Here is a 20,793-nt window from a genome sequence, read left to right on the forward strand (position 1 = left end):
AAGCAGTAACTAGAATCATTGTGTTTTGCACTAATAGTATTGTAAGTAACCATTAAGTGGCCTCAACAGCAGAGAAATGGAGGCCTAAATAGACATTTCTCCAAAGAAGACATACAGATGGCCAACAGGGACCTGAAAAGTGGCTCAATATCGCTAATTATTGGGGAAATGCAAATCAAAACTATGATGAGGTGTCACTTCACACCAGTCAGAATGGCCATCATTTAAAAGTCTACAAATCATAGATGCTGAAGAGGGTGTGGAGGAAAAAGGAACCCCCCTACACTGTTGGTGGGAATGTAAATTGGTACAACCACTATGGAGAACAGTATGGAGGTTCCTTAAAAAACTAAAAATAGAATTACCATATGATCCATCAATCCCACTCCTGGGCATATATCTGGAGAAAACCATAATCTGAAAGGATACATGTACCCCAGTGTTACAATAACCAAGACATGGAAGCAATCTAAATGTCCACTGACAGAGGAATGGATAAAGAAGATGTGGTACATATATACAATGGAATATTACTCAGCCCTAAAAAAGAATGAAATAATGCTATTTGCAGCAACATGGGTGGACCTAGAATTTATCATACCAAGTGAAGAAGTCAGACAGAGAAAGACAAACATCATATATCACTTAAATGTTGAATCTAAAAAAAATTATACAAATGAACTTACTTACAAAACAGAAATAGACTCACAGACATAGAAAACAAACTTATGGTTACCAAAGGGGACGGGGGGTGAGGGGGATGGGGGGAGATAAATTAGGTGACTGGGATGAACAGGCACACACGACTATATATAAAATAGATAAACAACAAGGACCTAATGGATAGCACAGGGAACTCTACTCAATATCTTATAATAATCTATAGTGGAAAAGAATCTGAAAAAGAATATATATATACATGTATAACTGAATCACTTTGCTGTACGCTTGAAACTAATACAACATTGTAAATTAACTATACTTTAATTTAAAAATAGCAGAGAAATGGGATATATGAGCTAACTTAATTTAGGAGAGCAAATAAAAATTTTAAAAATTGGTAATCTATCTAAAATGATAGGTTGCTTTACTTTTGGTAAAATTAATCAGTATCACATCATTTTCACTTTACTCTTGACACACACGTAAGCTCCCAACCCCTCTAAGAGTCCAGGATATGCTTATATGCACCTTATTCAGCATTCATGGCCCGAGGCACTTAACTTCAACTATTCAGGGAATAAAGACAAGACATACATGATGTTGTTTGGTTCCAAAGCTGGCCCCTGGTTGATTCTTTCATTTTAAAATAACTTCAAATTTATAACTTCTCATAACAATCATTTTTATTATAATTATAGCTACTATGCATTGAGAATCTATTTTGTGCCAGACACTGACACTATGCTAAGGGCTTCACAGACACATATTTAATCTTCACAACAACATTATAATGTATTTTACAAATGAAGAACCAGAAGCAGAGGGAGTTTAATTGCTCAAGGTCAAAAAGCTAACTCAGGTTTCAAAACCAGGCCTGCGAAATTCCAAAGCCAAGGCGCTTTCAACTACACCAGGCCTACACTCAGATCGACTCCACTTCCTGCATTTGTAAGGCTGGAGGGAAACGGAAAAATCCATGCTATTACAATACACATCAAACACACCTTTCAGGAAATCAGAGTTAGCTTAGCAATGGCAAAGTTTCTATTGCTGCTGGCAAGGCAGAGAGATAACTAGAGGAGAAGCATTCTTCTTAGAAATATTTCAGGGAGGCTCCAGTGCAATTTGGAAATACTATCCCATGCTCCCTTTACCAGTGATGAATCACGATCTAAAGGCCCCTCTAGGTAGCTTATTCTAAACTCTAGATGTTTTGAGAGACTAGAAAACACCCTGGCCTTCATCACTGAAGAAAATAAGTCAAATCAACTCAAGACTTCCATCTGTCTGGACTGTTTTTATCAGCCAACATTTGAACAAATGACTTGCCACCTTTTATATTTTCATCCCTAGGCGTCTATCTCTCTAACAGTCAACTGTCTCTCCCCTGCTTCATACTATCTATTTAGCTTGTGAAGTGAATTATAGCATATTCCTCCTGAACAATGCACCCCACCTGTATCAATTACTCTAGGAAGACATCAGTTCAGCTGAAGGAAGAAAAAAGCCCTGTATTTGGTATTCATTTTTTTCTTTATACCAAGCCAAAGCAAGTGCAGATAGACATATAATAATGCTTAGGAGCAGATTTATATGTTAATTTCATGATGATTATTATAAATTGATTTAAATAATTATGTCATATGCACAAGACATTTGCCATTTTCCTTCCTTCATTATTTCATGAAGGAATTTAAAGGCTTACAACACACACATTAGTTAGGGAATAACTTGGAAAGGAACAAAATTAAAATTGGAAAGGAAATCAAGATGTCCATCGTGGCATTATTTATAATATCAAAAACTGAAAATGTGTTTAGCTATAGTGGAACGATTAAGTATAATGGCACTATTTGCCAGACAGAATACTATACAACCATTAAAGTTTACTGGTAAATTATTTTTCATCCTTTGAATCACAGTGGAAAATGAACTTATATAATATTAATCGAGAAACGTAGAACTTAAAAGTGTATATATACGTATAATATGACCTCAACTACAAGAAATTTGACGTTCTGACACAAAATACTGAACAGCAAATCCCATACTAGGTAACAGTGGTTATCTCTAGGTGATTTTACTATTTCTCTTAATACCTTTTTATATTTTCCAAATGTCACCCCTTGAGTCTGTACAACTTTTATAACAGGCAAAAAGGAATACTTATCTATTTTTCAGCTTCCTTACCTGTAAAATGGGGATGATAATATCCACTTCCTAGGATTGTTCTGGTAATTAAATGAGAAAACGCTTACAAAGCCTTGGCACAGTGCCTAGCATATGGAAGCACTAAAAAAAAACAGGTTTTTTTTTTCTTCTTTTGTTTTAAAGAAAGTACAGTGTGATTTAGCACATGAAATTTTACTTTCTCCTCTCTCTGGGTGTAATTTGTAGAAAATGTTGATATTTCTAAGAGTTTGTGAGATAATAAGGAAAAAAGAATAAGACTTTTGCATATTCTGTTCTGCAAAGCAATGATGCCAATGCTATAGCTTGTACAAAAGGATTCAGGGTAGGCGCGGAAAGCAGTAACAGATTACAAACGAATACAACACTTGCACACTCAAAACATACCACACACACACACACACACACACACACACACACATACAAATAGTGCAGAATTTCAGCATATGGGCAGACAGTAGAAACAATTTGCTTCTTCTGTTTGTTGCCAAAACTTAAGCCCCTTGCTTCTGAAACTGTCTCGTGTGTTAAAAAATAAAAAATAAGATAAAATCTGTATTCAAATATTCCCTCTAGTAAAATAAAGCGATGGTCCAACCCAATGTGCCTACAGTTTACATATGCTTCCATTTTGAGCTCTACATTATGGATTCCTCATTCTATGTACAGTAAAATCCATACCTAGGTCTGCATAGTTAGACTTGAAAAACTGCTTGCGTCCACAAAAGTACAGCTCGAAGTCAGTTTCATTTGACCTGCGCAAAGTATATCCATTTTCAAGAGCAGCAAAAGCATCACAGGTATAACGGTAGGTAATGAAACCATAGCTGTCTCTGCAATGGACAAAGAAGAGAAGTTCAAAGCTAGTGAGGAAGGATTAGCATTATATGACTGTAACCCTTTCTACTTTGGAGACATCGCTGGTGCCAACGTCTGAACCACTGCATCCATTTATCAGTGTGATTGTCCTGTCAAACAGCTAAATACTTATTTCTGGGACAGGAAATCTCAACTAGAAAGATTAATAAATAGGGATGAAAGAAAATAAATAAGATTCTGAACTCAACATGTCATCTGTCAAAGCATTCCCATTCTAGTAATCTTATGGCCATAATTTTTTACATATGTCAGCTTCTGAACAAGAAATAATCTTGAAGATTCTCACCCATCATCCCGCAGATTTACTGTGCACTCCTCAATTTCACCAAAAACTTCAAAACGGTCCCTCAGTTCTGTCCGTGTTATGTCAGGTCTGATTTTACCAACATAAATCACACGGCGCTCTTCCTAGGGGGAAAAGTGAGAAGACACTTGCTAGATCTGAAGATAGGAAAGGAGTTGAATGCTAGAAACATTTATAAATGTACAATCATGCATAATAAGAACCCCCCCCAGAGCATGCCAATTAAAGCAAAACACACACTAAACCTGAACAAAAGACTACACTTGAACCAAGTTTTACTTTCCATTTCTTCAGTATCACTCTCTTCCACCTCTCACTCTCTTCTACTTCTTCTATCCATCTCTGTTCCTTTGTCACATGAAATTTAATGTATTACAGAAGAAATGTGTGTAATGCAATCTTTTTTATCACTGAATCGCTGAATAGTATCTATTAAATATTTTAACACTTGTGACTCGATTATTAATCTTCAAAATTGGTAGGAAACTGACCTGGCTTGCAAAACTCTTTAATTTCTCCTTAACTAACTCAGAATTATAATAATAAAATATACACATTTTTTAGTTCTATTGACAAATCATTGACATCCATTACTATATAATTTTAAGATGTACAGCCTGATAGTTTGACATACAAATTTTGACACCCCTCAAAATATTGATTCTTAAACTCTAGTATAAATACAAATTACCTGGGGTGCTTATTAAAAATGCAAATTATTGGATTTATTCCAGCCGTATTAAAAAAAATTTGGAAAGTAAGGTTCAATGATCTTTATTTTTAACAAGCACACCCCAATGATTCTGATACAGGTGGTCCAAAGACAATAATTTTAAAAATACAGTCTTAAAATACTGGCCATTTTAAGCCATGGGTCTCCAAAGAATAAGAGCTATAAAAGAGGCTATAAATTTCACTTTGCCAATGAATCTTATTTTAGGAACAGACAAGAAGGGTGTGGCCTAATTTTCACAAGTGGAGTCAATATCATCATAATCTGAAAGTCAACAGCAATTTATAACCTACAAAATATGGGGAGAATATTTTATAGCCTGAAGATGGATCACTTTTTACAGAACAAGAATGCATTCTTAGTGTAAGAAGTAATTGTATATCTCTTATTCCAAGAAGACAAGGCCAAAGATGATGATGTTTCTCAAGCTGAGAAAAGGTGTAAGAAGTTAGTATAACGAAGTGCTTACCAGTTAGCTTGTATGTCTATCAATGGCAAACAAGAATGAAATGAATTTAAGGTTGGAGAGATTTAACTTAGACGGAGGCAGAGACTAGGAAACACAGGGCAAAGGTACAGATTTAGCCTGCCTAAGAGTTTTCTCTGGATGTGCTGAGAATATCTTTTTACATCTTGGATGATGTAAGAAGTCATTTAGGCTTAAAGCAAAGAGATGTCCTATGTTATTTACTGAACATATGTCCATTTCATGTGCCCAGCATTTAGCAAAGAACTTGGTAAAGAGTGGACTCTCGGGCTTCCCTGGTGGCGCAGTGGTTGAGAGTCCGCCTGCCAATGCAGGGGACGCGGGTTCGTGCCCCGGTCTGGGAGGATCCTACATGCCACGGAGCGGCTGGGCCCGTGAGCCATGGCCGCTGAGCCTGCGCGTCCGGAGCCTGTGCTCTGCAACGGGAGAGGCCACAACAGTGAGAGGCCCGCGTACCGAAAAAAAAAAAAAAAAAAAAAAAGAGTGGACTCTCAATAAATGTTTGAGAAACATAACTGAACAATTCACAGACCCTACAATACATATCCTCCTAGGTGATTTGATCATCCATGTTTCTTCTTTTACCATATGCGACACTCATATTTCCGTTTTCATCAGGAAAGTTCCTCTGAGCTTCAGGTTCAAATAAACAACTATCTATTTGACACCTCAGATTGGATGTCCCATAGGCGCCTCAAACTAGACCAACATTACCCAAACCAAATTCTGTAGTTCAGTCTCTTCCCAGTGGGTCTTTCTTGTATCAGTGAAGTTAACACCATCTAGCCAGTTATTCAGGACAAAAACCCAAGTGCCTTCCTTGATTCTTCCCGCTTAGTCCCCTCCACATTTCCAAACACTCCTTAAGTCCTGTTGATTTTTACTTCCTAAATCTGCCTCTTTTATTGCATGTCCCCTAAATCAAGCTGCCAGCATCTCTTTCTGGACCAGTAAAACAGCCTCTTTACTTGGATCCTGTGTCTGTGTTTACCCTCCTCCAAACTATTCTTTCACTTCGGTCAGAATAGTCTTTACGAAGAGTACAGGAATCCAATCGTGCCAATTAAGACCTAAAACATTTCAATAGTTTCTCATAGCATTTAGGGAAAGACCTAAATCATTAACAGAACCTACCGGGCCCTTCAGGGTCTGGATCTATCTTCATCTTGGGCTTCAGCTCCCACATCCCATTCTTTCCTTTCCTCTATTTCCAGCCATATTGACCTTCTCTCAGTCCCTAGTATGTACTGTTCTCCTTCCTTTTCTAAGGGCTTTGCACAAGCTGCGTCTCTGCTACTTGGAATACCCTTTCCACACTGCCTCTCCCTCCCCTCCACCAACATACACATACCGTCTAGAATTACAGTGAACTCAACAATCATTTTCCTTTCTGAGACTTGAGGTGAGGTTCGGCTTTCTATTACAAGTTGCTCAGAAAGAACACTCTACTTCTCCTTTGTAGTTCTGTGCCCAATTGTAATTAAATAATTAATAGTTTATTCGGTGTTTAATGTCTATCTCCCCCAACAATGAAAGCTTCATGAAAGCACAGACCATACCAGTCCTATCGACTACTATATTTTAAGGGGAGCCAAACATAAGAGTCTTCTTAATGAATATTTGTTGAAAAATCAATCAATTAATCACTTTTAACACCTAGTTCCATACCCTTCATTACATCAAAGGTGACTAAGTGTGGTCCTTACTCTGAGACTCTCTAAGACAGTGGAGAATGAAAACCAGGTTTGGTGCTTTATCATAGGAAAAACCTTACCCAGGTAGCTCAGCTGAGTGTACTAACAAAGGTTTCCATGATTTGCTTTTATGGTTTAAGTGTAAGTGCTCTCACTTGTCTCACTCCACTGAAACAGCTGGTAAAACACAATTCTCTGACAGCAACCATTGAGCCTACATAACTGACCAGACGAAGTACAGCAAGCAGAGCGGGCTGCCTGATTCGCTTCCATGTAGATTGTATGTCTCAACTGAAGGCTGTAATTGTGTTGTTCCAGAGCACCCAGCACATCCTGGAGGTCAATAAATATAAATGGAGAGTGAGGCTCATCCCGGGGCAGTGCTGTACACTTGAGCAAGGGAATCATCACATCACATTCCGTTCTATTTATGCAGCCAGCTCCAGCCAAACAGCAGAATTTGATGGGACTGTTATCTAAACTTCCTGGCGCCTGCTTGCATGAGTGTTATTTATTTATTTTTTTTAATGAATGTTTTTAGGAAGGTTACTACTGTACAGAGGAAAAGGAGGGAGAAATGCAGAAGAGAAAGAAATTGAACCATCACAAATAAATTGCTCATCTACCATTAAGGGAATATACACAGCCTATGTTCATCTTCAAGGAAATTCACAGTAAAAGTGAAAATCGACCATATGTACATCCATATGCAGACATATTGGGATGGTCTCTGAATTGCTTCTTTATACGAAACTCTATGCAACGATAATCCCAAAAAAGGATAAACCAGAGGACCTTTTATATCGGATACTGATACATTCTGCAGTAAAAAGAAGACACAACCTAGATAGGAAAGACAGAAATCCAAAGGGCTGTTCCGCAATCACTTAAATTACCTATTTGACTGTCAATCTTCTTTTATGCAACATAAGAATGCGACCACATCTTGCTATCTTACAAAGATCAGAGATTGAATACACGTTGAAATTCTCATTTGAGAAAATGATTAGAGTGTTTGGTTTTCCTAGTGATAAAAATGAAATTAAAAGGCATCTGAAGGTCTAAAAAGCAAAGACAAAAATCTTTCCAAGATTGACCAAAATGTCTAGTGAAGAACTGATTATTTTTAACATGTTGCAGTTTTATTAGACAGATGAATAGATTCCATATCTTTAAAAAACCTTAACATTTGCAGCCAATTTTTCAAGACATTAATTTCTAAACAGGAGATGAAAGGAAAAGAAATCAAAATGCTTAATAACATTTCCAACTTCTTAAAGGCTTGGAGGAACTCTAAACCTTTGGACAAAGCTCCTTGAAAAATGATTTTCAGACCAGTTTTCACTATCGAGGAGGAAGGAACATTTATCAAGTATATTTTAGCTTCAATTTTCACAAAAGCTAGTTTGCTGATGGGGTGGATAATAAAAGTGAAGATTTATGTTGCATTAACAGGTATGGTAAATCCTCATTATATCAAAACACAGGGGATGAACAGAGAAAAAAAATCCGACTGAATTAAACTGACTTTGCATTATCAAAATCTTTATCAGAAAGTGTGTAGAGCCTCCCAGTTAGCTGGGGAAAATATACAATGGTTGTTTCTCATCAAAAAATAAGTAACTCCTGGTAATAGGGGTTTGATTAAGAAGAAAAGGAAATTAGTAGTGAGATTAACATTTACTAAATTCTAATAGATGCCAAGTACTGTGCTTGATGCTTTTCTATGGGTTATCTCACTAAAATGCTCTGCAGTGTTAGGTAACAATAAGGAACAGCCTGACATAATTTGGATTTTAGTTCTCAGAACTTTTATTCTACATTTCCAAGTCGGGATAATTTAAAAATCCCTCTTCCTATGCTAAGGAAACTGCATGTCAACTTTGACAGTGAAAGATTTATGTTCACCTCCAGATTAGTTACAACCTAACTTTCTCAAAAATTCCAAGGATATTACAAACACTATAGATGAGATGAGTCGATAAAATCCACGCCACTTCTACAGTGAATGGCATAGCTAGGTTCTCTATCTAAAAGATAAAGTGAGAGGGGTGAATGACCATGAAAAGGTGTGAATGGATAGAAACAAAGGCCAAAACTCTGACACAATGCCAAAACAAGTTTCCTTTTTTGTTGTTTTTTCTCTTGTTCTTAACATTGATAACACTCATCTGATTCAGTAGGCATTCAGTAAGTGACCGCGACTAGGAGACACTTTCAGGGGAGAAACAAAACTATAGCTTTCAGTTTACCAAAGTTACTTCCATCCAAGTACGGTCCAGGAATACTCCTCCTTAGTGTCTTAGGTTGGATGGACGTGAATACATCCAGGTTAGTTTACTTAAGAGCTGATATAATTAGACATTAAGTACTATACTCTGGCTTCCAGAGTTCCAATATCCTGAATTATTTCAAGCCTATGAGACTGAGAAAAGCAGAGGATAAATTGGGTTCTGAGAGCATTTAGATGGAAATTGGAGGAAAACAGCAACTTAAACAATGGCAATATTCAACCACAACATATGATTCTGTGTAATTACTAATTATTAGTCTTTTCTTAGTTGTCTGATTTGGTACACTGAAGTCAGTCTGAATAAAGACTTTTGGACACATACATATTAAAAAGTTTATAGATGACCTAAACCACCATCTCCTTCTTATGGAACTCAAAAATAAGTCAATATTATAGACCACAAGACAAGGTAGCAAAGGTTAATTTTGTAAAATATCTATTACATGATTGTAACATTATTTTTTTCATTTCCTTTTGGAGCCTCTGTTTTGCTGCTCCCCTGATTATAAAATTGATCTGAATTAATGAATAATCCAGCACTGCACCCAAGATATTCCAGATATAATTTGCTATTTATTCATTACTTTAAGGGTGTCTCAGAAATCTGAATGGAAATCACCTACCCGACCAACTCCGGCAAACTGTCCCGGTTCCTTTAGCTGTCTCATGAATGACTTTACAAGCTAATCTAGTCAAATGAGTCAAAAATCATTGCTTGTATCTCCAAGTCCATAAAAATACATTTTGCACATGCATTATGGCACAAGAAAGCAGATCATTTTGAGGAAGGAAATCAATCAGAAAAACTTCCTGCAGGTAATCTCATTAAATAGTTCCACTACGCCTTCAAGATATTCTTCAAAATCTTTATTATGACTTAAAGGACCCTTCAAGGATCTGGCTACCATGGAGCCCTCCAGACTTATTTCTTGTCTCTCCTGTACCCTGGTGTTCTAATTAAATGACTAGCAGTTTCCCAATATAGCTTGTTCTTTTCCAGAGACTTAGTATAAGCTAAAGTCTCTGCCTAGAATAGTAATTTCCAATAAAAATATAATGCACCATATGTAACTTTTAAATTTTCTGAGGCACATTTTAAAAAGTAAGAAAACAAATTTAATTTTAATAATATATTTTACTTGGCTCAGCATAGCCAAAATATTATTGTTTCAACTTGTCACTGATGTAAAAAATATTAATGAAGTATTTTACACTCTTTTTTTTTTTGTACTGTCTTCAAAATTCAATCACACTCATAGTGCATCTAAATTTGGGACTAGCTGAATTAGCCTCATGGCTAATGGCTCCCACACTGGACAACACAGGTGAAAAAAACCTTTGCCCTTTCCTCCCTTTAGGTTTCAAATCAATCTCACCCTCTCCAGGGATGCCCTCCCTCGTTCCCAGGGCTGGTTGCCGACCCAGTTGCCACTGCAGTACCTTAGGCACATCCTCTGCAACAGCGATTAACACACCCTATTGCCTCTTCGTGTATCTTTACCAGCCAGTAGACTTGAACTCCCTGGATGTGGGGACTAGGTCTTACCTAATTTTAGAGCCCAGGCACTTAACAAATGTCTCTCATATACTCATGTGTTTTCACTTATTTTAAGCAAAAATAGCATCTAATAGTCCAAGTGGGAATTGGTTTAACAGTAAGTCCCAAATCTTTATACTAAGCTCTTACTACCTATGGGTCACTGTGTTAGTAAACAATCTCTATGTCCTAGTTTTCTTTTTTAATCTGCTTTTTAAAAACAAAAATAAAAATCTCAAAGCCAAAATTCCCACAAACGTCTAGTTAATTATGATGACTTAATATAAGCCAAGTTGACATTTGCACTATAATTGCTGTCTTTCAAAGGGAGCTGATACAGACTGTCTTAGTCAAAGAATTAACCAAGCAACTGGTCAATATTTGTGACACAGGGAAAGGCAGGGTGGTAGGGTGGTATCTGCTTCCAGACTGAGGCTAGTGGCCTCAAGAGTGCTTTTGGCTCAGGCATCTATGGAATATAGACCATCACACTCTTTGATCTATTTGTAAAGAACCAAACTAGCAAAAAAGACCCCTCCCTCCCTTTCTTCACCCTAGTAAGTATCTGGCACTAAATTATCTTTGGAAGAATAGAATAAGCACATGTCATTTATCTACAGCTATGCTTTGGTTACAGCTGTGTTATATTTTGCACAAATGAGCAAATATATGATAAAACAATTTCTCTCTTTAGTGTCATTCTTTTGGGAAGAAACATGAAGAGTTTTATCAAATATGAACATGAAAACATTGAAATAACCATTTACCTTCATGCTTACTCAACATGACTCTCTTTGGTATATATTAACTGTACTGTACCATACTACAAGGTTTTGTAAACTAGATGGCACTCTGTAAATGTGAATTATTATAATTATTGAACAGGCTATTAATTAAAAACATCTAAATTAGAAAATTGAATTTTTAATTTTCATTAGTCTTCTTAAGTGTTAACTAATGATACTCTGGCAGATCTTAATATCACAGCTCATTTGAAAGTTGAGAAAAATGAGGGAAAGTGTCATAATTTTCACAAGGCTAATTTGGTCTTAGGTAGATTCAAAGCTAAATGGCAGCAAAGCCCTAGATCTTTAGCCTAAGTATTCAATTACTTCTCCCTTCTTTCTCCTTGAGTGCCTGAGTTAACAAACCTCTCAGTTAACCTTTTTCCTCCAGTTGATAACTGTTGGCCAACGTGCGATTTGGACTCTATTAATAGTCAGCTCTTCTAGGTAGGTTTTTCAAGATTTTGTTGATGGTTGTGGGTTGTTTTAAAGGTACCATATCCATCTAACAGTTACAGCTAAAAATCATTTCCCTAAGCCCTGGTTAGCTTGTATGCAAGCTGTGTCAAAGGTTGATCTTCACTGAAATGACGTTTAGCAGCTAACAGACAGCAGCTGCAATGAATGAATGAAACCAGTGCCATTTTCAATGGATATGCCATGGCTCCCTAAAGCACCCATGTTGGGAAAGCCCTCAAGGTTCTATTGCAGCTCAATGGGAAAGATTTCCTTCATCAATTAGGAATATCTGCCTTGAACAAGTACTGGATGCTGACAATTGGAGGACCTCCTTTTCGCCTTCTAAGGTCCAACCAACGGAGAACGAACTAGATGCACATAACCTAGATCCTAACCCCAAAGGGCCAGTACTGTGTATATGTCAAGCGAATGTAATACCCTGCAGTACGTGGTGCTGAAATCCATAAAAGGTTATTGAAAAGCAGTTCATAAGAAATATGGATGTGTTAGTTGTTGACCTGGCACAAGGAAGAAATGATGACTTTCTTAGCAAATCTTTCTCTACCACCGCCTTTAAACCTAGCTCAATCCAACCCTCACGTCTGCCAAAAAGACAAAAACTAAAACCAAATAGTGATATCTCTTCATTTTCCACTCAGAGAAAAAAAAGCAGCAGAGAACAATACAAAGAACTCATCCTCTGGCTTGATGGGACCAGTATCTGACTGGACAAATCTCTCCTTCTTCCATTTTTAGAAACAAAGGTCGAAAAGAGTAATGAGCTTCAAGATGAATGAGAAACAGGTAGTATGGAGGAGAAATACACTGACCTAACATTTTGCTTTCCAATAGTCTGTGTTAAGAGGGACTGAGGACTCACTGATGCTTTAAAGCCAAAAGGCTGAGTATTGCATATTCTAACAAGAGTCTTTCCCTTATTTTCTAATCTATGCCCACTCCCACGAAAAGAAAAGACAGGAGAAAAAAAAAGAAACCCTCCTGTAAAATGAAAGTAAGCTCCAAGCTGCTTACAATTGCCTTCTGCCTTTGCCTCTCTCTCTGTTTGGCCCTTTCAGACTCCCGTTTCTCATATTCTCTGCGGTATTCTTCCCTCTTCAGCCTCTCGTGCTGATACTCTTCGTAGCTGTCATACCTGAGAAACATAACTTCATCATTAAGGCAACCACCTCCAATCGCATGAGCAAAATTAATCGGAAATTGGGGAGGGGGCAGGGCTTTAGAAAACATCTTGTCATCTACGGGAGGAGATGAGAGGCGCGGAGGGAAAAGGACGTGTATCATTACCTGGGCCGCCGGCCGTAGGGCGATCTTGAACGTGATCTCGCGCACAGGGGAGAATTTCGGTGCGCGCGGTGTCTGCAGTGGCCTGACTCATAGTAGTAGCAAGATCTGGGAGAGAGGAGGAAAAACAGAAGGGCATTTGCAACTGCCAGTGAACCCCAGTTTATCGGCATGACTGAACAGCCCCTGGAATTCCGCATTACATAAACCGGCTTTCAGTTCCCAGCTACTTGTGAGATTTCCCAGTGACAGTTTGTGATCATCTAGTCAGCTTAGAGGTCTGGAGTGACGTGTTCTCTTGCAGCGTCTCTTATTGATGTGAATGCCGAACGCCGGCCTGGTACACTGTCAGCTTTATCTTGCATGGATCTCACCTATCCTGGCACAAGGCAGCTCTCCAGGTAATGGAAAAAGGTAGATGAGCAAGTTTCTTACAAATTGCTCTCTCTGATCTGACTGGCTCAAGGCACTGTGTTCAAGAATGACAGATTTAAGAGAAGATGGGGAGGAATGTATGGGTAACGACAATCTCCTTAGTTCCTGTGGCACTGGGAATGGATGGTGAGGGGCTGGGCTGCCTGTGGGTTTTGAATGCATTTTCTGCCTTTGTTTTTCTCTCACTTCCTGGGGACGCCTTAGGCTTTGGGTGGGTTTTGACAAGGTTTACCTTGAAGAGGATCTACTGCCTGGGGACCTTGATCTTGACCTGGAATATGGTGATCGAGAACACGACCTATGTCGAGAAAAGGACCGTGAACGAGAGCGCATCCTTTGGGGTCTTTGAGAAAATAAGGATTTGGGTGGTGACACGGAATCTCTACATGGAGAGTTAAAAGAAGAACAAGAAGGCGACACATGGAACAATGAATAGGACTGCGTGCCATCCCAAGGGGAGTTCAGTTTATCACTTTCATCCTCGCTGTCATCAAACAGGCCATCCATGGCTAGTCCTGAATTTATAAACATAGGTAGTTTGGAGAATTGTTCATTACTGAAATCACTGTCCCTCAGTTCACTGGTCTTGTCTGCTTCGTCGTCAAAAACAGCTTGACTGGGATGACCGAAGTGCTTGTTCAGCTCAGCTCGGATTTCCTGGTCTTGGAGCTGTTTTCTGGTGCTGCCGGGAGAGACCTGCCTGCTCACCCCCGAGGCCTCTCTCAGGTAGCACTGGTCTGAATCTGTGGAAGAGCACATCTGCCCCTGCCAATTGGAGGAGGCATCTTTATATTCTAGTTGTCTGGAGTCGTGGAGCTCCTGTGATATATTAATGAGTATTTCTGTTTTGGAATTAATTGACTGACAATAGTCATGGTCACCAAACAGCCGCAGACTGGGCCGCTTGGCCTTCCTTTCCTCGTGTCCACTGGTGAGCACGGAGGTCTTGCTGAGCTGTGCGTACAACTCAGACTGCTCGGGCCCTTTCCTGGTGGAGTTATTGTCTTGGATACCGGAAGACTCACTGTACCGGGCCTTCTTTGATGGTGGAGGTACCACAGTCTTGCAAGAGGGCTTCAGCTTTGGAGAAGCCCTAAAAGGGTTATCTTGGTTGGCTTTATGAGGAGGAGTTGTGGGTGGAGTTAGGCCTAAGATAATAAAAGAAAAAAAAAAGGGGAGGGGAGAGAGAGAAAGAAAAGAGACAGAGATATGTTGTTAAATGCCAGGATATGTTTTCCTAACTTTTCCAAGATTTCAGACAACAGTTAAAACTCAGTGAAAAGGAAGGAAACTAAATTCATGATAAGACCGGAAAAAGTGACTCTGTCTCCCGAAGCCTCTGTCACCAAGAAAAGATGGATCTACAATATAAGGCTGCGGTGAAAGCCATGATATTTTGTATTTCAAACACCAATGCTAACCGATCCGGCTTCCCAAGAAACATGACCACGTCACCACCAGGCATTACAAAAGCTCAGATTTACAGGGGCTTCTCACAGTCTTAGTTGTGGAAAATTAACACGGTAGGGACACAGGGAAATCATAGAAGAACTTTGGTGGCATCTGTCTGCAAACAATGCTGGGGAGGATGCATGTAGGTCAGGAATTTTTGTAAAATCAAGGATATCTACCCATGGAGCCAAAGAATTAGGCAACTTTAAAAAAAAAGAAAAGAAAAGAAAAGAAAAGATGGGATGACAGCAACTGGGGGGGAAGGGTGGGAATGACACTGGCAACATCAAAGTAAGTTCAGTAAAATGCAGCTGGCTAACGCAGGGTACCAGACAACTCTACAACATGACGGCAATGATTCTTTGTCTCCACAGTTCATTAACTTTGTAAACCATGGCTAATGTAGGTATAGTACATTCTTGTAAGCATAACTAATACATTCTGTCAAAAATATGGTTCTGCAACAGAAACTTAAGTGAACAGTAACACTAAATATTGCGGTGCCAGCACACCATTTTATCTGGAGCACCACATCAGGGCGGGTTAGGAGGCTGAAGGATTGAAACGAATCCAAGCTTCGGCAACTAACTAATTGAAAAAATGAAAAAAAAAAGAAAGGAAGAAGAGGGGAAATCTGTCAGTTGTTGCCTTTTGTGCTTTTCTACAGAGGGCAGAAAATTCCATCACAAGTCATTGTGGGAGAGTGTGTGAAGGCTAGTTATCTCTGTTCAGTTTCACCCCTAAGTCCTCCTCAGCCCTTTATGCCAAGGAAGAAGAATTGTGGAAAAGCTCCAGAGTCGACGGAACTTTGAAGAAGGGCAGGCTGGAGTTCAAATGGCTTTATGCTTACAAGGGAACATTTTAGTTTACAATACACTTTTTATTTAGGAGGACGGGAGGATGCTATTCAGCAAAAAAGAACCTAAGTCCACAAGAAGCCTGGGGTTGGACTTAAGACGACTGCATGCTTCAAGGAAAATTCTACCTTGACACACACACATACATACACACACATAACCAAGTAGGGCACAGAACGCTACATGAAGTTTTGGTATGAACAGGAAGACACTGCCTCTCTCCCCTACTTGACAATAAAGAGACAGAAGAAATTAATATTTTCCTTAAAATGAAATATTTTGCACCAATATTTGGCAACTTTTATTATACATAGCTAATTCTCCCTAAAGGAGGGAAGGAAACGTACAAAAATGCAAAAAGGTTTGACTTTGGACATCTATCCCAGAAAAGTTCAGAAAGACAGGGAAATGAAAACACAAAGAGAAGGAGACACTGCTCTCCCTTCGTGACACATCTGAGTCTCAGAAAAGCTTCCCTTTATCAGTAGCCTACTGTACGCCTGCCCCCCATTCTTTGCTTGAAGATAATAGGGAGGTGACATTACTGAAGGAATCATCTATGTCACTGAAGTTCACTCTCCTTGTGTTCCTTCTTTCATAGACAAGTATATCTTTTACTCACTCTAAGGAATTCCTATATGGCCAATTTTCTCTCCTCCTTCCCTCCTTCCCCTCCTTCCCCTCCTCCGTCTCTTCCTATTCCTCCCATTTCCCCCTCCATCTCCTTCTCCCCTTCCTTTTCGTGCTTTCTTTCTTACCCTGTCTACCTTTCTGTTTGTCCGTCTCTCTCTCTGCTTGTTTCCTCTACCCTTTGCACTGCCCCATTCATACACACTGATTTCAACCACATGCTACCTTCAATTACTGCTACAACAAATGTAAAGATACCAATTCCCAGCAAAGAAATGACAAGATCTCAAATATTTCTCACAGGAAGCTAAGATGCTCAAAGAAATAATGATGAATAATCTCTCTTTGCTGAGTAAATAACAGTCAAATATTCCAAATGAGATAGCCCTTGAATTGGGGGAAATGACATTCAACATCCTCAAATACAACTTCATAGATCTTTTCATGATACTCTGAATGGGGGTAATTTTTACTTTTCCAATAATTTACTGCCAGGATCACTCACTTACCAGATATTGCTATATTTTCACACTTATCTTTTTGAATGTGAATTATATCTTGTCTCTCCAGACAGATGAGAAGCTCTCAGTGGAATATTGCTCGGGCTTATTTTTGCAAAATGTTTCACTCATTTTTATTTTTCTAGATCCTCCTTTACTAGTAGGTGTCCCATTTCAGTGGCCCACGGATCACTTGGGAAGCTGGTCAAATATTTTTAATGACACGGTTCATAGACCACTTATGGAGAGCCACTATCCCGCCGTGTCTATGTGGCACCTTGCCTTGATCTCAGGTAGATATATTTTGACTGACATTCTAGACTTATAAAAAGAAACCCTAAACTTCAGAAACACCAAATTAGGCCACTATTAAAGAGAGACTAGTTCTAAAAATAGCTCAGCTATCTAGGGATTTTAAATATAGAAATTCTTTTTCGTCTTGAACATTTGAAACCCTTGTCCTAGTACCTAAGCTCATTATCGCTTAAATAACCGATTCTCAAGTTGCTCTTGGGAGCGCTAACACATGATTAGAGTTTCTTGGCGTTAAAAACAAAGCCTTTTACTTCCTTTTCATTTTAGATGGCCTGTGGCAATTAAACAGACTTTCACTCAGCACCTACTATGTGCTGAATATTCCACCAAATGCTGGCATTTCAGGGATTCTTTCTTCAGAGATCATTCTTTAAAATCTGCAGTAAGTACAGATTTTCTTGTGTATCTGCTTAAAACTTATAGAAACACCCTGAGATAACCAGATATACCCTGTGAGTGAAAATATCAGGGCTAGAAATTTCGGACGGCCCTGCTCATTAAATAATACTCGCTTAGTAGATGGAAGTTATTTTAGGATTAGTGAGTCGGTGGGCAGGGAAAAATAATTCAGATCATTCCCTAACCTTTTGACTGTTTACTGAAACTTCTTTAATCCGAGGAGAATACCCCAGAGCAAGACTGAGACATCTTAAGGATCACGAGACTGCGTGTCACCAGTGCCTCATTGAAAATCCAGATAGGGTTGAGATCCAGAGTAAAACAAAACAAAGCAAAACAAAAGTATAAGAAGCGGGGCTTCCCTGGTGGCGCAGTGGTTGAGAGTCCGCCTGCCGATGCATGGGACGGGAGTTTGTGCCCCGGTCTGGGAAGATCCCACAGGCCGCGGAGCGGCCGGGCCCATGAGCCATGGCCGCTGAGCCTGCGCATCCGGAGCCTGTGCTCCGCAACGGAAGAGGCCACAACAGTGAGAGGCCCGCGTACCACAAAAAAATAAAATAATAATAAATAAATAAATAAATAAAAGTGTAAGAAGCTTTTTTTTTTTAGGAGTTGTGCCCGGGACAGGGAACCCTTTGCTGCACCTGAACTAATTAGATTTCTCTAACCCCATCTCCTCCACCCAGAATGTTTTCCCCTGCGGTAGAAGGGCAGTCAATAATCAATTCCTCAACCCCACTACCTTTGTCATCTTCCCACTAATTGCCGGACTCTCAATTTCAGCCCACAAGCCTACATCAACCAGGCTAATGCCTCCCATAACCTCCGGATTATTTCCTGCGTGTTGATTTTCTGGGGAATGTGTACATTTTGGTGTTGACAGTACAAGGTATATTCCATGCTCTCTCTTGAACTTAGCAGGTTTTGACAGATTTATGTGAGGACAGATGGCCATTACAGGCTGAAGGCTGACAAGAGGCAGTTCAGAACATTGTTAACACACTTGCACAAACTCTCAGCAGTGCAGCACTGTGCAGAATGTAATTCAGACTATAGCTTTTTTATTGCTGCCTATTTTCTTTTGTCAGAAGAGCCTGCTGTGCAGAGCAACAAATGGCTGCTATTACCCAGAATGTAATGGGTGTCAGACAAATCACGTAACACAAACAATCAAGAGTATGTAGGTCATATTTCAACGGAGCACAACCTTAGCAATATTTATGATTACTGCATTGAAATGTGCTCTATAATAAACAAGTACCTCTACATCACTCACACTTCTGCACTTCTGCACAGCAAATCTGGGGGAAGTGGTACACACTCTCCCACACTCTCCAGTTATCTTTTTAAACAGCCCTTTAAAAAAAAAAAGTCAGAGACAAGTTTGGTTTGGTTTTGTGTTTCATTAATGTGCTATAAAACGATTTCCTTTGAGGAGTTCTCTTTTGGGTTGATGTGTTTAATCGAATGACTGATAAATGGCAAGTCTTCTGCTCTGTATTCTGTGCTCCACTATCCAGCCAATGACTTCAGCAAGATCTTTCTTAATAGTTTACACAGTTTTACAGTTTACATTTCACACAACCTCCTGCTAAATCTGTGACTCGCTTTGGAGTTTGACAGTGGGATTTTTCTTATGTCACATGCCAGTTCTAAGATTTCTCAAGGAAAGACACCGAGAAGATGATTTTCTAATTTGCTTAAAAACTCACCAAAAAAGGAGGACTGGGCAAAGAGAGGAGAGTGACTTGATTTCTACTCACATATTTTTGGCCTCAAGAACTTGGAGTGGGTGTCAAGGGAGCATAGGAAGGACTGATACTCAATCAGTATGAACTGTTACTGCTATCATTGTTAAAATATTTTGTTGATAAAAGCTCCTCCAGTGCTCTCTCTTCACCCCTAACTTCCCCAGGACTCACTGGATCTCCACAAAAGCCAGCAACCAAAGTGTTAACCCCTGACACAGAAGGGTCTCCCACACCTCGCTCTGGTACCGAGGCTGGCATGTCCCCTCTGACTGATGGAGCCCCCGCCTTTCCTGCTTTTTAAGGATTTCCTGTATCAGCTCTGAGAACTGGGGAACAAACTCACTGCACAGAAAAGCTTCAGAACATTCCTATGACATGTGTCTAGTGCCCCAACTCTTGCTCATGGAAGATGAAGCTGTTATTCATTGGCCCTCAGGCACTTTCCCACAGAGCTGGGCCAGGAGAGGGGGTCCGGGTGAGGGAGGGAGGAGTCTGGCTTTCCAGGTGTCTCCCACCAAACCCCAGAAGTTGATATGGGAGAGAAAACTGCTTTGCTATCCTTGGCTTGCAAGACATTGGATAGTACCATTTCCAGAAAAGAAAACTGAGGTGTTTTTCAGACGCTGAGCCAAGAAGAATGAGATTAAAAATAGAAAATGAGGGATATGAAATATGGAAGAAATATGGAAGAAATTCCTGTCAGGACGAGTTGCAAAACACTGGAGTGGGCTGTAAAGAGAATTTGCTGGGTCTCCCTTTCTTGGCTTCTTCAGCCACAGGAATGGATTATATGACCTGTCAAAATCACTTTCTGGTTCTCTGTCACTGTGGCTTTCTGTTAAAACTACCAGCTACTATTCCTATTTTGCTTTGGTCTATTTCCCCACGGGTAAGTCACATACAAAAGATGTATATACCAAAAGGGTACAGCAAATTTATGCTGTTTGTCCATATACCATCCAGCGAAATCAGCTTTGAAATGGGAAGTCCAAAAATGACAATACAAGACTCCACATAAAAGAATAAGAAATTACTCAGTGATGGGTTAACGAGCTGGGTTTTTTAAGTGCAAGTCTACTGAAGTGCAATTTCAATAACTGCCGATTTAAACCAAATCCACCATCATGA

General features: G+C 39.4%; 1 protein-coding gene across 5 annotated transcripts in view; it reads right to left on the minus strand.

Moving 5' to 3' along the window:
* PPARGC1A (PPARG coactivator 1 alpha) overlaps window positions 1–20,793 on the minus strand; it is a 98,982-nt gene that overhangs the window by 6,656 nt on the left and 71,533 nt on the right. For 4 of the 5 annotated variants that reach the window (XR_004350080.1, XM_032633331.1, XM_032633333.1 and 1 more), the window contains exons 8-12: window positions 13,994–14,909; window positions 13,330–13,434; window positions 13,057–13,177; window positions 4,019–4,140; window positions 3,535–3,686 (exon numbers count right to left, since the gene is read on the minus strand). Coding sequence is in view for 4 of the 5 variants with exons in the window: in XM_032633331.1 (XP_032489222.1) it covers window positions 3,535–3,686; window positions 4,019–4,140; window positions 13,057–13,177; window positions 13,330–13,434; window positions 13,994–14,909 (1,416 nt within the window). In the remaining variant the exon portion in view is untranslated. Of the gene's footprint in view, window positions 1–3,534; window positions 3,687–4,018; window positions 4,141–13,056; window positions 13,178–13,329; window positions 13,435–13,993; window positions 14,910–20,793 lie in introns of those variants that run through there. The other variant, XM_032633332.1, reaches the window with a different exon arrangement.

This window comes from Phocoena sinus, chromosome 5 (assembly GCF_008692025.1).
Source record: "Phocoena sinus isolate mPhoSin1 chromosome 5, mPhoSin1.pri, whole genome shotgun sequence".
Lineage (NCBI taxonomy): Eukaryota > Metazoa > Chordata > Mammalia > Artiodactyla > Phocoenidae > Phocoena > Phocoena sinus.